Below are 15164 nucleotides of genomic sequence, written 5' to 3' on the forward strand. Positions count from 1 at the left end.
CCTAGATTTGAAACTTTTAAAAGGAATAAATACATTTCTCCACCGAAGCCAGTTATTTGGGGTCGCCATTACCTGCAGCTAAACCTAATCCTGACTGCTCTGCCCCCTACACGAGCTGCAGCCCGCTCCTAATCGTCGTATCTGAGCATCACCGGGCTCAGAATCTCTGCTGTCAAGCCCTGCACACCGACGGGTCCTTTCTGAATGGCAGCGCCCGATCAGGCTGGACCTCCCCACACCTGTGAGACGACAGACACAGAACGTCTGGCTTCCCTCCCCCAAGGTCAAATCCTACACTTGGAAGCAAGGCCAACACTGGTCTGGCCTGATCCCAACTTCCGCACACCCATCCTACCTCCCCCAAAGTCCCAGCACGCGCTGGAAGTAAGGGAAGTGTAATGACTCTCCGAACTATCCCACTTGGGGGGCGGGGGAGGGCAAGACGATGTCCCTCCACCTGCCTCTCCCCCTGCACTAACCGCTCAAGGAACGCAGAGCTTTGCAACAGGATTCTGGCACCTGAGGTACCATCACCCAGGGATGCTGAAGGACAGGATCAGCCAGGGCTTCGAGAAGTGTCCCTGGAGAGGGCAAGGTTGGCACACCTGAGCTGGGGCCACACCTACCTTTCTCTGATGCTGGGGCCAGGTCAATGAAGCTGCGGCATTTTTCACCTTTGAAAAAAAAAAAAAGAAAGAAAGGTTTTCAGAATATGAAAGGAAGTGAGGGCTGCAGGCTTTCGCCTCTCCCCCTCCCACGAGCCCTGAATGGATCTGGGGGTAGGGGGGCCCAAACATCTCTAACCCCAGCAGCATCTTTCTCTGACCCTAATTCCCAGAAAGCCAACGTCCTGAGGAATGTGGATGGAGAAGCCGCAAGTCCCCATGACGCCTCCTTCCGTCACCTCCCAGTCCAACCCGTGCAGCCTTGTCACTCCCACCTCCTCAAAGCCCTCCTGCCCTTTCCACGGACTCCACCCCGTCCAGGCCCAGCAGGATGAGGGCAGAAGCTGTCACTGGGCTCCCTGGACCGCCACTCTGGCCTCTGTCAGATTCACTCTCCATACTGCAGCTGGAGGGATATTTTCAAACCATGCAGCTCTGATTATATCACTTGCACACACACAAGTACACACACTCCTGCTCAAAACACTTTATCCCAAAATAAAGCCCAAATTCCTTCACATGGATCCAGGACCGGCCTCCACCGGGCCTCTCCATCCACAACCCCTCCCCGCCCCTCCTCCCCTCCCCTCCTCTCAGCTCCTATACTCTTCGTGTTCCCTCCCCCAACCCCCTGACTGGGAACACACTTCATCCCTATTAGAAGCTCTCATGGCACCATGGCCTTCTCCTAGGGGTCAGCTAGTCACCTTACAACTCTTAATATTTTGTGTGTGATTCTCAGATGGATGGTTCACAAGCTGGAAGCCCCGTGAAGGCAGGTACCACATCTTCAATTCGTCCCCAGCTCAGAAAAAATGGTACCTCCATCCTCCCAGATGCTCAGGCCAGAACCTTGATGTCATCCTTTGTTTCTCTCTTTCTCTCACACCTCCCCATCTGATCTGCAGCTCCAGCTTCCCAATATACTTAGAATCCAACTACTTTTCACCACCTCCTCTGGTCCCAGCCCCATCATCTCCCCTTGGATTACTGCAGTAGCCTCTGCATGGGTCTCCCTGTTTCTGCCCTTATCCACACAGTGACCAGAAGGGTCCTGTTATAACCTAAGATGGATTACGTCCTCTCAGAACTTTCCCACGGTTCTCAATTCACTCAGAGTCAGAACCTAAGTCCTTACCATGGCCTATAAGGCCCTGTGTGATCTGTGCCCCCATCACCTCCCTGACCTCATCACCTACTGGCTTGCCCCTCGCTCACTCCACTCCAGCCACACTGGCCTCCTTGCTGATCCTTAAATGTGCCAGCCACATTCCTGCCTCAGGACCTTTGCACGTGCTGTTACTTCTCCCTGGAGCATTCCTCCCCCAGATAGCTGAATGGTTTACCCTTCCTCTCCTTTATCACTTTCCCCAAGTTTTACCTTCTCAGGAAGGCCTTTCCTAACTAGTCTATTTAATATTCCAAACACCTTTCCCCTGACTCTCCCCATCTCTCTTCCTGCTGGACCCCTAGCACCTAGAACACTGCCTGGTACATAGAGAGTGCTCAATAAATATTTGTTGAAGGGGTATACGAATGAGTAAATGAATGAATGAACAAACGAACGCTTTCCACCCAAACCTTATGCCTATAAGAAACTTCAACTCTTCAGTCTTTCCTCCCAGCCTCCTTGATGCCAGGCCCTATGCTGGCCATCTAGGACACAGTGAGAGCAAGATGTGACCTAGCCTTAAGGTCCTTTTTCAGATGGGACACGTGCTCTATACTTTGCCACAGTCCCCACCACACCCTGTTGCTTTACCCCTAGACCTTAGACCTCACTGGTCCCTGAGACACTAGATTCGCTGACCTTTAGGGTGAGCTTGCAACTCCTAGTTCAAGGGTTTTACTGCTGAGCATAGCAGCAAGAGATAGATTTCACTGCTGAGCCCAATAAGAAGATAGATGTTGAGTCCAAATGGAGTCAATGTAGGTTGGGGGATGAAAAGAAGCTGGAAGCTTCCAGCAGTCTCAATTCTTGTGTCTGCTTGAAGCTTCCTAAGTTTTCCTCTAAGAAGGTCCCTTGAAGCCCATTTGGGCTCCTGAACCTCCTTCCAGCCCCATACAAATGCAAAGGCAGATATCAGGGAGTGGTGAGAGACGAGGCTGAGAAGGAAGGCTGGGGCCAGATCACGAAGGGTCTTAAGTGCTGAGTTAAGGAGTGGATTCCTCTCTTATATATGTCACCCCTTCCAAAGAATCATGAGGCCACAGGTGGATGGATGCCGCTCCTGTGATTCCATCGTGCTTGCTTCCTCCCCAGGCTCTACGTTGAGATGTAGGACCCTCTCCTTCCTTTATAGAAAAGGCTCAGGGTCACTGAGTGATCACCCAGGACCACACAGCACGTCAGTAGTACCGAGATTATAAAGAGATGTTGGCTGACAGCCAAGAACCAGAAGAGAGGATTTTTTAAAATGAGAATAGGTAGTATGCTAAGAATGGATGGATTTTGAATGCATCATCCTAAACTTTATTTTATATTGTTTTCTCAGAGTTAGAGAGGGAAAATTTTTTTTTTTTTTTTTTTGGTGGTACGCGGGCCTCTCACTGCTGTGGCCTCTCCCCCTGCGGAGCACAGGCTCCGGACGCGCAGGCTCAGCGGCCATGGCTCACGGCCCAGCCGCTCCACGGCATGTGGGATCCTCCCAGACCGGGGCACGAACCCGCATCCCCCGCATCCGCAGGTGGACTCTCAACCACTGCGCCACCAGGGAAGCCCGAGAGGGAAAATTTTAATGGCCAAATTCAGATCAGCAGCCAGGGCCCCATTAAGACTTTTGTGGACGCTAGGCTCTTTTGCCTTTAGAGTCTCTTCCTCAATAAAAACAAATTAAATTAAAAATTGTATTTTACAAATGCATCGGCTAAAGATTAATATATTAGCATTATATATTAAAATTTTTCTTCACCTAAAAGGTTTTTTTTCTTCTAATTCTGAAAGAAATTAAAACATTTTATGGGCTTTTGCTCTGACCTTGTACCCTGAAATCCTGCTGAATTCACTTATTAGTTCTGATAGTTTTTAGTGGATTCTTAGGATTTACTATATACAAGATCATGTAATCTACAAATAGATATAGTTTCACTTTTTCCTTTTAATCTCGATGTCGATGTCATTTATTTCTTTTTCTTGACTTATTGCTCTGGCCAGAACCTCCAGTATAATGTTGAATAGAAGTGGCAAGAGCAGGCATAGTTGTGGCACACAGGCCTAGATGCTCTGTGGCATGTGGGATCTTCCCAGACCAGAGCTCGAACCTATGTCCCCTGCATTAGCAGGGGGATTCTTAATCACTGCGCCACCAGGGAAGTCCCTGGAAAGAATCTTAAAGGACATCCAACGTAAGTGGTTCTCAGTCCTGGGAAGCCCAGGCCCCACCCACAGACATTCTGGTTTAACTGGTTGGCAGGAGGCCTAAACATCAGTGGGTTTTCAAAGCCCCCAGGTGATTCCAGTCACAGCCAGGGTGAGATTCACATTCCAATCTGATTTGCAAAAACAACTACTTTCAACATTAGAAAAGCAATAGTAGTACATGACTCTTTTTCAATTATGGTTTTCTCAGGGTATATGCCCAGTAGTGGGATTGCTGGATCGTATGGTAGTTCTATTTGTAGTTTTTTAAGGAACCTCCATACTGTTCTCCATGGTGGCTGGATCAATTTACATTCCCACCAACAGTGCAAGAGGGCTCCCTTTTCTCCACACCCTCTCCATCATTTACTGTTTCTAGATTTTTTGATGATGGCCATTTTGACCGGTGTGAGATGATATCTCATTGTAGTTTTGATTGGCATTTCTCTAATGATTAATGATGTACTAAAATGTTCATTGCAGCTCTCTTTACAATAGCCAGGACGTGGAAGCAATCTAAGTGTCCATCAGCAGATGAATGGATAAAGAAGATGTGGCATATATATACAATGGACTATTACTCAGCCATAAAAAGAAATGAAACTGAGTTATTTGTAGTGAGGTGGATGGACCTGGAGTCTGTCAGACAGAGTGAAGTAAGTCAGAAGGAGAAAAACAAATACCATATGCTGACGCATATATATGGAATCTAAGAAAAAAAAAAATGTCATGAAGAGCCTAGGGGTAGGACGGGAATAAAACACAGATCTACTAAAGCATGGCCTTGAGGATATGGGGAGGGGGAAGGGTAAGCTGTGACGAAGTGAGAGAGTGGCATGGACATATATACACCACCAAACGTAGGGTGGATAGCTAGTGGGAGGCAGCCGCACGGCACAGGGAGATCAGCTCGGTGCTTTGTGTCCCCCTAGAGGGGTGGGATAGGGAGGGTGGGAGGGAGAGAGACGCAAGAGGAGAGAGATATGGGAACATATGTATATGTATAACTGATTCACTTTGTTATAAAGCAGAAACTAACACACCATTGTAAAGCAATTATACTCCAATAAAGATGTTAAAAAAAAAAAGAAAAGCAATAGTAAGTCATTTTAGTGACAGCTGGTGCTATCTCACGGGACACTACTTCCAGCAACAGTGTTTACGGGGCAGGATAGCAGAATGGCCAAGGCCTGAGCTCCGGAATCAGCAGAGGTGGGTTCAAATCCTGGCTCTGTCACCTCCTGTCATGAGAGTTCACAGTCTTTCTGGACCTTGAGTTCCTCGTCTGTAAAATAGGCACAGCACCTACAGGGGTGTTATAAAGACTCAACATGGGCAAAGAACTTAGACAGGATGCCTGGAACAGAGTGGGAACTTAGGAGATGGTGGCTGTCATCACCATCATAATCATCACCGGCCACACGGGGGTCAGAGGAAACATGGAACATCACGGGAAGAGAGACAAGACTGGTGCACGGACCACCATGGGGGGGGTGGTATGTGGCTCTGGAGCCAGACCTGCGTGGGGCTTCAGCCTGGCTCCATCACCTACTAGATACGTAACATCAACGTTAGCCTTTTGGTACCTCAGTTTCCCTACCTATAAAAAGTGAAAATCACTAATGTTAGTTTCTGTAGTGCTTATTACAGGGTGGATCTGTAGGGGCTGGTGTCAACCACCAGGTGACACAGCTAGGACAGCTCCGCAGGCAGGAGTCCAGCCAAGTGGCAGCTGCAGGGATACATGGGTTCCCCTATGGCCCTGCACCTTCCGTTGTCTCCCCCTAACCATTGGACATGGCCTGGTAACCGCCTCATTTTTGCCCCGTGAAGATGCCCTTTCTCCCATCACTTCCTCCCACTCTGATTCCCTCCGACCCAAGATGAGCTACCAAGATCAACACAATGAATGGGTGTCAGCCTCTCCTTCCCAGGAGGAGAATTCCCTAAAGATCCACTGTGTTCCCAGAGGCCCCCTGGAGGGTAACGCTGCCCCACTTCAGGGAGGGGCAAAGGGAGGAATTTGTGCAGGAGGAGGGTAGAGCCAGCAGACCCCTGAGGAGAAGTTTTTGGGGGTCCATGAGCTACAGGACCTCCACAGCCCCCTATGGAGATGTCAGGACCTTCTAGGAAAACAGCCTGGGAAAGCTGGACTTTGGGGTCAGAGGTCACAGGTTTAACAAAATTCCTGCACCCCACTGAGGGTCTCAGGGCCCCCATGGGCCCAGGAAACCATCAGCAATGGGGAGAAGAGGGGCAGAAGAAGACCAGAGGTTCTCCCAAAAGTTCTGAAAACTTCACAGCACCCCAGGGCTGTGAGGGAACCTTCATTATGTGAGGTCTGAATTTCTCACTATCCCAGAAAATGGACGTTCAGTCCCATTAGACCAGAGGAATAAACTAATGGCAAGTACGTTGCCTGTAAGAAGGGAGCGTGCCGATTCAGACCCACCATAGCCTCGAAGGGAAACATCCTGCACAAGATTCCTCATCATTGCATCTTGCTCCAAAGTCTGTAGTCAACAGATGGGACTTGGAACACAGTCCCAATGCAAGGGTGGCCAACACATGAGATCTCAACACCCAGCAGTGACTGGAGAAGCCCGTGGGGACTGGGTAACCTGGAGGAGGTGTGCCCTGTCTAAAGGAATATGAATTAACATCCTGGCCATCTGGACCAGTCAGGATCCTGGCAGGAAACAGATGGCACCCTGGAAAGGGCTCACCGAAGACTGCTGAGTGAAGGGGAGGGAAAGGAGGCTGCGAGAGATGATGCCACAGAGGAGGAACTGCCCCTCGGAGGTTAGCTGCACCGAAGCAAGCATCAAAATCAGAATTCCTGGGGCCTGAGAATCTGCATTTCTAACAAATTCCCAGGCGTTGCTGATGCTGCTAGTCTGGGGACCACACTTTAGAACCAGTCCTTAGCGGAATGCAGTCACGGTCAAAACCTCAACAGGCCAAGAACGAGGCAGGGCAGGGGGAAACACCCCGACCTTTCTCCCCTTCTGCCCTCTGATTTCCTTCCTATGCCTCCCACTGGCCAGAACCGGTAAGAAACCAGGGGACGCAGGAGTCCGGGCCATTGCATCTGCACAGGGCAGTCTGCCACGGCCCAGGGGGCAGTGGGCAGACGTGGAAGGGTGAACGGCGAACAGTCAGCATGCCACCTTACCCCAGGTGGCCCTCACCCCTCCTCACCCATCACTCTCATCCTCTCACCCCGCATGCTTGTCTCTTTCATAGTCTTACCACGATTACGATCTGAAATGATCTTGTGTATGCGTTTGTTCACGTGTTTATTATCTGTGTCCTCTACAGGATGTGTGTGGACTTCTCCTCTGTTGTGGATTGTATTTACATGTAGGTATGCATAGGCTGTGGGCTTGACCACATTCTGGACCAGTCTGGAGGCTGCACACAGTGATGCAACAGTGAAGATGAGATCTCTCTCTCTCTCTCTCTCTCTCTCTCTCTCTGAATCCTAGGAATCCAAATCCCATCAAGCAGTGATGTTGGGGGATGTCTGAATTAATTTATTTAAATATTTATTTGTTTGTTTATTTTTGGCTGCATGCGGGATCTTTCATTTTGGCGCATGAGCTTCTCTCTAGTCGTGGTGTGCAGGCTCCAGAGCGCGTGGGCTCTGTAGTTGTAGCACAGGGGCTCCAGAGTGTGTGGGCTCAGTAGTTGCAGCGTGCAGGCTTAGCTGCCCCATGGCATGTGGAATCTTAGTTCCTCCACGGCATGTGGAATCTTAGTTCCCCAACCAGGGATCAAACCCGAGTCCCCTGCATTGGAAGGAAGATTCTTAACCACTGGACCATCAGGGAAGTCCCGTGTTTGAATTAATTTTGATCCCTAAAAATATACTTCTCTTTGGTTCCCAATATCAGCGTTTAGTATTCACGCACTTATATTCAATGAACATTTATTGAGCACCTACATGCCAGGCACCATTCAAGGTGCTGGGGGTGCAGCAGAGAACCAGAAGGCAAGTGCCCACGCTTGCGGAGCTGCTGTTCTAATATTAAAGTGTATGTATAGACCACTTGGAATCCTTGCACCGAAAGAGGGCGTTCCCCAGCTCATCTAAACAGTGCCCAGATGCACATATCCAGACAAAACTCTAATTCAAAAAGATACATGCACCCCTATATTTATAGTAGCACTATTCATAATAGCCAAGGCATGGAAACAACCTAAATGTCCATCGACAGATGAATGGATAGAGAAGATGTTGGTGCATATATACAATGAATACTACTCAGCCATAAAAAAGAATAAAATAATGCCATTTGTAGCAACATGGATGCAACTAGAGATTATCATACTAAGTGAAGTAAGTCAGAAAGAGAAAGACAAATACCATGTGATATCACTGATATGTGGAATCTGAAATACGACACAAATGAACCTATCTATGAAACAGAAACAAGACTCATGGACATAGAGAACAGACTGGAGGTTGCCAAGGGGGAGGGGGTTGGGGGAGGGATGGAGTGGGAGGTTGGGGGTAGCAGATGTAAGCTTTATATACAGGATGGATAAACAACAAGGTCCTGCTGTATAGCACAGAGAACTGTATCCAATATCCTATGATAAACCATAACAGAAAAGAATATTAAAAAAGAATGTGTACATATGTATAACTGAATCATCTTGCTGTACGGCAGAAATGAACACAACATTGTAAATCAACTATACATCAATTGAAAAATTAAAAATAAATAGGTAAACAGTGCCCAGACAGCATCTCTGAGACAAATGGAAGCTCTGTGATCAGGTGTCTCATCTGTTGCTGTGTCCTCAAAGCCTGGGACACTAACAGGTGCTCCGGACATGATGGTGGAATGAGTAAATGAAGAGCATTTCACAGATTGCCTTTATTAAGGATTTCACCAAAGGGGGGCGCCTCTGCAGAACCCTACAGGTATGGCCAACACACCTGCAGGCAGAGTTGAGAATGAAAGCTGAGCTCTGGAGCGTCTCGGGGCCCATCTGAGAGGGAAGAGGCAAACAGAAAGGGGGGGGGGTCTTCACTACCCAGGGAAGAGCAGCCATGCCCAGCCTCATGTCTGCCACAACGCAGAGGAGCCCGGAGATCAGCCTGGGCGTGATGTCTTTGATGGTCGCCTTTCACCTCCTTTTCTGCTGCTTTGCGCCTGCTGATTCAGATCTACAACCTACCTTTTCCTACCTCTCAATCTCGACGTCTTGTCTCCCTCCATTTCCCCATGTCTGACGCAGCCCCAGCCTTCAAACCCACCAGCTCCCCCACCGTGAAGCCTGCCTTGTTCACCAACCACCTGCCCCGCCCCGAAGAGATGTCTCCCTGCTCTGAATTCCCAGTGTTTTATCATGATATCTCCCATGATACGGTCACTTTCTACCTTGGGCACAGCTTGGCCCGTTTTGGCCCCCTTTGGGCTGTTAATAGCAGATCTACCCACCATCAGGTGGAAGCTTGAGTTTGTCATGTTGCCTAAGATCCAGGATCCAATGACCCAAGGAGAATCCAGGGCAAGCACCATGCTAAGAGCATGGCACACATCACAACTGTATAAGGTCAACATCCATCCCCACTTTACAGATGAGGAAACTGAGGCTCGCACAGGCAAAGCGACCTACCCAAGGTTACACAGCCAAGAAGTAGCAGAACCAGGAGCTGGATCCAGGTCTGTGTCTTTCCAAAGCTCTGTCCATCATGCAAGGGACTGACTTGTCCAGAGGGAGACAGGGACCCAGGACATTCCATGACCAGACCAGCTTGTTTGGACTCCAGCAAATCAACACTGTCTCTGAAATACCTATTTTTTTTTTTTTTTTAACATTTTATTATGGGAAGTTCCCATCTTTTACAAAAGCAGAGAGACCGGTATGAAGAGTCCCATGTCTGCAGCCCAGCCTGGAAACTTACCTTGTCTCTCCACACCCAGCAGCCCACCACTAGTGGGGTTATCTTGAAAAAAATCCCAGAGGTTTGAATCTAAATGCCTCTTTGAAGGGTTTGCTCCCTTGTTCAGAAAAGACAAATGGAAGGTCGGTTCTTCTTAGACACTCTGGCATCACCCTATGGGGCTGCTGACTTTTAGCACCACGGGAACGAAACATGCAACCCAAGAGGCCCTGACCTGCCCTAGCTGCTGACTCCTTTTGACCCCACTGTCTGCGGGACCTGGCTGAGCTAAGGGTGAGGGGGCTCAGAAATTGCCCTCAACACAGCATCTTCAGCTTGGCAGCCGGTGCTCCAATCCCACCACCAAGGGGAACACCTGGCAAGGCCCTCAGCGGAATCGAGGCTTCCAGGAATCCACACCAGAGACAATGGGAGGGTCACAGCGGCCTCCTCTCTGGCTCACCACTCACGCCTCATTCCAGGAATCTTACCCCGGGTCCCTCCTCCAGGTCCGATCTACTTGAGAAAGAAACTCGCGGTGGAGGCCACGGAAGGCGGGTAGCCTGGGGTCCGTGGGAGCCAGGCAGACTGTGCTCCCTGGTGAAAAGCCCGGGCTCTGATTTCACACGGACCTGAAGCCAAATCCCAGCTCTGCCTCCTGCTAGCCACGGAACTCTGGGGGAACAATCGTTTTTATTCTTTTGGTTGGGTTTTTTGGCCAGTAAAGGATGATGATTCCAGCCTCACGAGGTTGCTTGAGGGCTAAATGAGGTAATGGGTATAAAGCAAGACGTCTTCAGTTAGGATTTAAATCAGGCGACACCTGCGAGGGATCAGCTTGATGTGCTGACACCCACATCCCCAGCCCGTCATTCATCACAGCTCTTGGGCTCCCTCCTCGAAAGGGGGTGCTCCGAAGGCAAACGGAGGTGTCTGGGCTCAGAAGCCACAAGACGTGCGTTCAAACCCCTCCTCTGCCTCCCCACCCCCCCAGCCCCATGACCTCAGGAAGTGGCTTCACAAATCTGAGCCTTTTCCTCAGGTGCCAAATGAAAGTCATTTCAGCTCTGCCCTCCAGGCTTGCAGAAAAGGATGAAAACGGAAGGGAGTGTGAGAAAATGCTTGCCCCGGGCTCGGCTCCGTAAATAAGCGCTATTTTTGATTCCATCCCTGGATCCTAAGTTAGAGTCACACTGCGCTCCTCCTAAGGAGAGCCTGGACGTCTTCCTGAGCCAGAAGCAGGAGGCTGTAATTGTGCCACTTCAGCGGGAGGAGGTGGGGGGAGGTTGGCAGGGCCATGGGCAGAATCCAGGGAGGTGGCCAGAGGCAGATGCTCAAGGCTGGCAGAAGGCTGAGGAGCGCTGAGGGTCAGCCAAGCTGCCCTCGGCGTGAACACGCAGGAGTCAGATCTGGTTGGCAGCGGGAAGATGGGCGGCAAGAGGAAGGGGCACTGGGGAGCCCAGTGTCCTTGGCTGGGTCCCCAGATCATGGGTCTGAGGTTTGTGACTTAATTTCACAGCCCATCTGATGGTGGAATTGAGGTTTCTGTGGCTTGCAAGGTACGGAGAGGGCACCCGGAGGGAGCCCCATGGTGAGGGGCTAGGCCCAACATGCTTTACAAACTACCCCCCCCATTTTACAGATGAAGAAACTGAGGCACAGATAGACTGAGTAACTTGTCTAAGGTCGCACAGCCAAAGGTGGAGCCTGGATTCAAATGGAGACAGCCCGCCACAGAGCCTTTGCATTTGGCCACTACCCTGTCCTGTCTCTTTAGGAGAGTAAGCAGGTTCTAGAAAAATCTATTCTTTCTAAGGGAAGTCTCAGATGCCCTCCAAGAGGACTCCACATGCGGCAGGGGAAATCAGCATCCATCAGGATGCGGCTGCATTTCGAGAGGTCCAGCCAGATGCCCAAACATGGCTGGTTCTGCTTTTGACTCTGGTTCTGAGACCCAGATTCCACGGAGCCCAACCTTTGGGCAGGTGCATGGCTAGTTTTCTCTATAGTAGGAGCTTTCTACTTGCTGGGAGGGCAGAGGAAAACAGTCCTAGCCCCCAACAAATGTGGCCAAAGAGAAACAATTTTAACTGTTTGGCAAGGGTGAAAATCCACACACCTTCACTGGGCTGGATTCAAGGAATTCAGCACCGGGAGCGGGGAGTAAAGAAAAATGCCAGCAGATCTTGCATGAAGCTTCTCCTCGCACTATCCAGGCTGGCGTCAGAGCCTTGGCAAGCACTTCCTTGGAATTCTCCGGAGGCCTCTGCCAGTTCAACTGACAGGGCAGCAGATGGCACACACTTATCTGCTGATGATATTTTGATTTATTTATCTCTTACAGATGGTACCAGGCCTTGATTTCTGGCAGGAATTCAAAATATGGGTCAACTTTCTGGAGATAAGCATTTCTCCAAGTGGATGAAACACTGGAAACGAAAATCCTGCCTGGCATCATGACTGCATCACCATGGCCTCCAGACGTACCTTGCTTGGGCATTTGGGGGCATTCTGGGTAAACTGAAGGGAATAATTTGTTCTGAAGAATTTTACAGCCAGAGGAACCTAAATGCTTATTTAAAATTAACACCATAGTGGTTAAATGTAAGAGCTTTGAACTCACAGAGCCTCTGCCACTTACAAACTCTGGGACCCAGGCCAGACTCTCTGGGTCTTGGTTTCCTCACCTGTAAAATGGGTATAATTGTCTTCTCCATCACATAAGCTGTGACAGAATTACCTAGCTATCCACCAAGAAGTGTGCTACTCCTTCTGTAGTGTGGAGTTTTTGCTAGAAAGTGGCTGCCCCACCAGGCACAATACTTCCCAGCACCCCCTACATCCTCCTGGGGTCATGTGACTGGTTCTTGCCTATAAAATGTGAGTGTGAGTGATGTGTGGCACTTCCTGGGGTGGGCTTTTATGAAGTAGGCGTGCCTTTTCTTTCCTCTTCCGCCCAGATGCAGAGGCCTCCGAGGTCCTAGGAAATGGTAGAGGCACAATATGGAAGTTGCCGGGTCCCCAAATCACTGTGTGGAGGAGACCTGCCACCCACCAGCATCACCTGTACCGAAGTGTTACATGAGCTGCTGTGTTAATCCCCTGCCATCTCAGGGGTTTATTTGTTACAGCTGGTGTTACAGTTGTTGATGCCTTATACATAGTTGGGGATCAAATGAGACCCTACATGTGAGACAGCTGGTGCGTGACAAGAACTCAGCAAGTGTTCACAATTATTATTATTGTCATCTTTCAAGGGAGCTGGATAAATAAAGGATATTGTGATTTTTTTTTACGTCATCCCATATGTTGGGGTTAGTTAAAGCAAAGCAAAGCTGCTTTTCCTGATACCTCAGTCTTATTTTCACCCTTTTCTTGATACTATCAGGAATCCTTCTTGCATTGTCACTCCTCAAAAGAATGTCCTGGGAGAAATTAAGGAGGGAGAAGATATGGGTAGTTTTTGGGGGGCACGCTCTGGCTGACACAGGGACATTATGGCCCACGGTCATCTGTGTTCCCGTTTTGCTTCTCTCCTCCCTCAGCACAGAAGTCTCCACCCCGACTGGAGATGGGAGGGGGCACTTGGGGACCATGAATGCCACCACCCTCAGCTTCCGGACGTGGAAACCAAGGCCCAGGTAGGGCTCATAAGTTGCTTACGATCTCATCACCAGGCAGATATTGAGCTGAAGCTGGAACCCAAGTCCTCTGCCTTCTAATCCAGAAGAAGGGATGGGAGGACAGGGGCCCCACAGTCTGTGGCTACAGAAATAACAGTAGCCAACACTTACTGAGCACTTACTAGGTATACCAGAAACTGTTCTAAATCTCCATATGCAGCACCATCTTTAATTCTCATAACAACCATAGGAAGGAGACACTATTACTGTTCCCATTTATCAGATGAATAAACTGAGGCCCAGTGAGGTTAAGTATCTTACCCAAAGGCACAGAGATAGTAAGTCGTGGATCCAGGATTCCACCCAGGACACTCCAATTCCAGAAGCTTCGCTTTTAATCATGTTTGGAGGGATGGAACCTGTAGGAAGCATTTGTTGGGTTTTTTTTTTCTGCTTGACTCCAGGGAGCAGAATTAAACCCTGTGGGCCCAAGGAGCAGCTCTCTACCTGGCACAACCAAAGAAGAGTCCAGCCATAAAAAAGGCCCCTCCAAGGTGGCATTAAACTTCCCAGTGGTGAGGGAATTTCCTGGCGGTCCAGTGGTTAGGACTCTGCGCTTCCACTGCAGGGGGCCTGGGTTCAATCCCTGGTTGGGCAACTAAGATCGGGCAAGCCACGGCACGGCCAAAACAAAACAAGAACAAGAACGAAAACAAACTTCCCATTGTTGAGAGGATGTAAGAAAGGGTTGGATTCCCACGTGGAGATGTTGCCAAGAGATTCAAGAAGCCAGTGGGATATCTGACTGGGCCAGTGCTTCCTCGCGTGTCCCACAGGTGGTTTATGATGGGGGATGTGGCACTAAATAACACTGACTCACATCATGGGTAAATGATTTCCCTTCCCAATTCCCTTCCAACCCTTCAAGATTACTTCCAGGAAAAAAATATCAGTCTTGCGCTAGCCTGTCCTTAACATGGCTCTAACACTTGCTAATCTTCTCCTTTTAAAAAAGGAGAAAAGGCAAAAATATCCAGTTAGAATCTGATAGCATTGTTGTCTTGTATGCATACACATATGCACGTGTATATATTTCTTCTATTTTTGGCAAGCCGCGCTGATTTTCTATTTCCAGTTGCAATTGAAAGCTCCCCTTCATTTATGTAAGGAAAATATGAGCCAATATAGAGCAAAAAAAAAAAAAAAAATTCATAGTAGAACAGGAGGATGTGACTAAGAATAAATTCATAAAGGTGTTATAAGAATAACTAAAGTTTGGCAAACACTGGGATAAAAGCATTCTATGCTTCTAGGCCCACTCCAGGCTAAGAGGTTGCAGGGTCACCATCCTGCACAATGCTGGAAGCACGGTCCACATCGTGGTTTATACAAATGAGACTGCCTGGAGTCCTGCAGTGCACAGCCTGCATGGCTGTCCACAGCAGCCGTGGATATTTTTAGAGTAACAAATACACCAAACATAGGATAAAAGAGAAGTAATCTTCTGTTCAGCTGCCCTGAAATTGGCAGTCAAAGTTCCTCACTCCAAATTATAGCACTCTCTGATCTTCCCACAATGTCCCCATGCTCGGGGGGCCCCCAGGCTGCCCAAGCAGCGC

The 15164-nt window shown here is 49.2% G+C and overlaps 1 protein-coding gene across 3 annotated transcripts in view; it reads right to left on the reverse strand.

Annotated features, from left to right (window-relative positions):
* GSG1L (GSG1 like) overlaps positions 1 to 15164 on the reverse strand; it is a 221730-nt gene that overhangs the window by 139698 nt on the left and 66868 nt on the right. For 2 of the 3 annotated variants that reach the window (XM_059038222.2, XM_067012695.1), the window contains exon 2: positions 627 to 674. The exons of the other annotated variant lie outside the window; for it this stretch is intronic. In XM_059038222.2, the coding sequence (XP_058894205.1) occupies positions 627 to 674 (48 nt within the window). The remainder of the gene's footprint in view (positions 1 to 626; positions 675 to 15164) is intronic. 3 annotated transcript variants of the gene reach the window in all.

This window comes from Kogia breviceps, chromosome 14, assembly GCF_026419965.1.
Source record: "Kogia breviceps isolate mKogBre1 chromosome 14, mKogBre1 haplotype 1, whole genome shotgun sequence".
In the NCBI taxonomy this organism is placed as follows: domain Eukaryota; kingdom Metazoa; phylum Chordata; class Mammalia; order Artiodactyla; family Physeteridae; genus Kogia; species Kogia breviceps.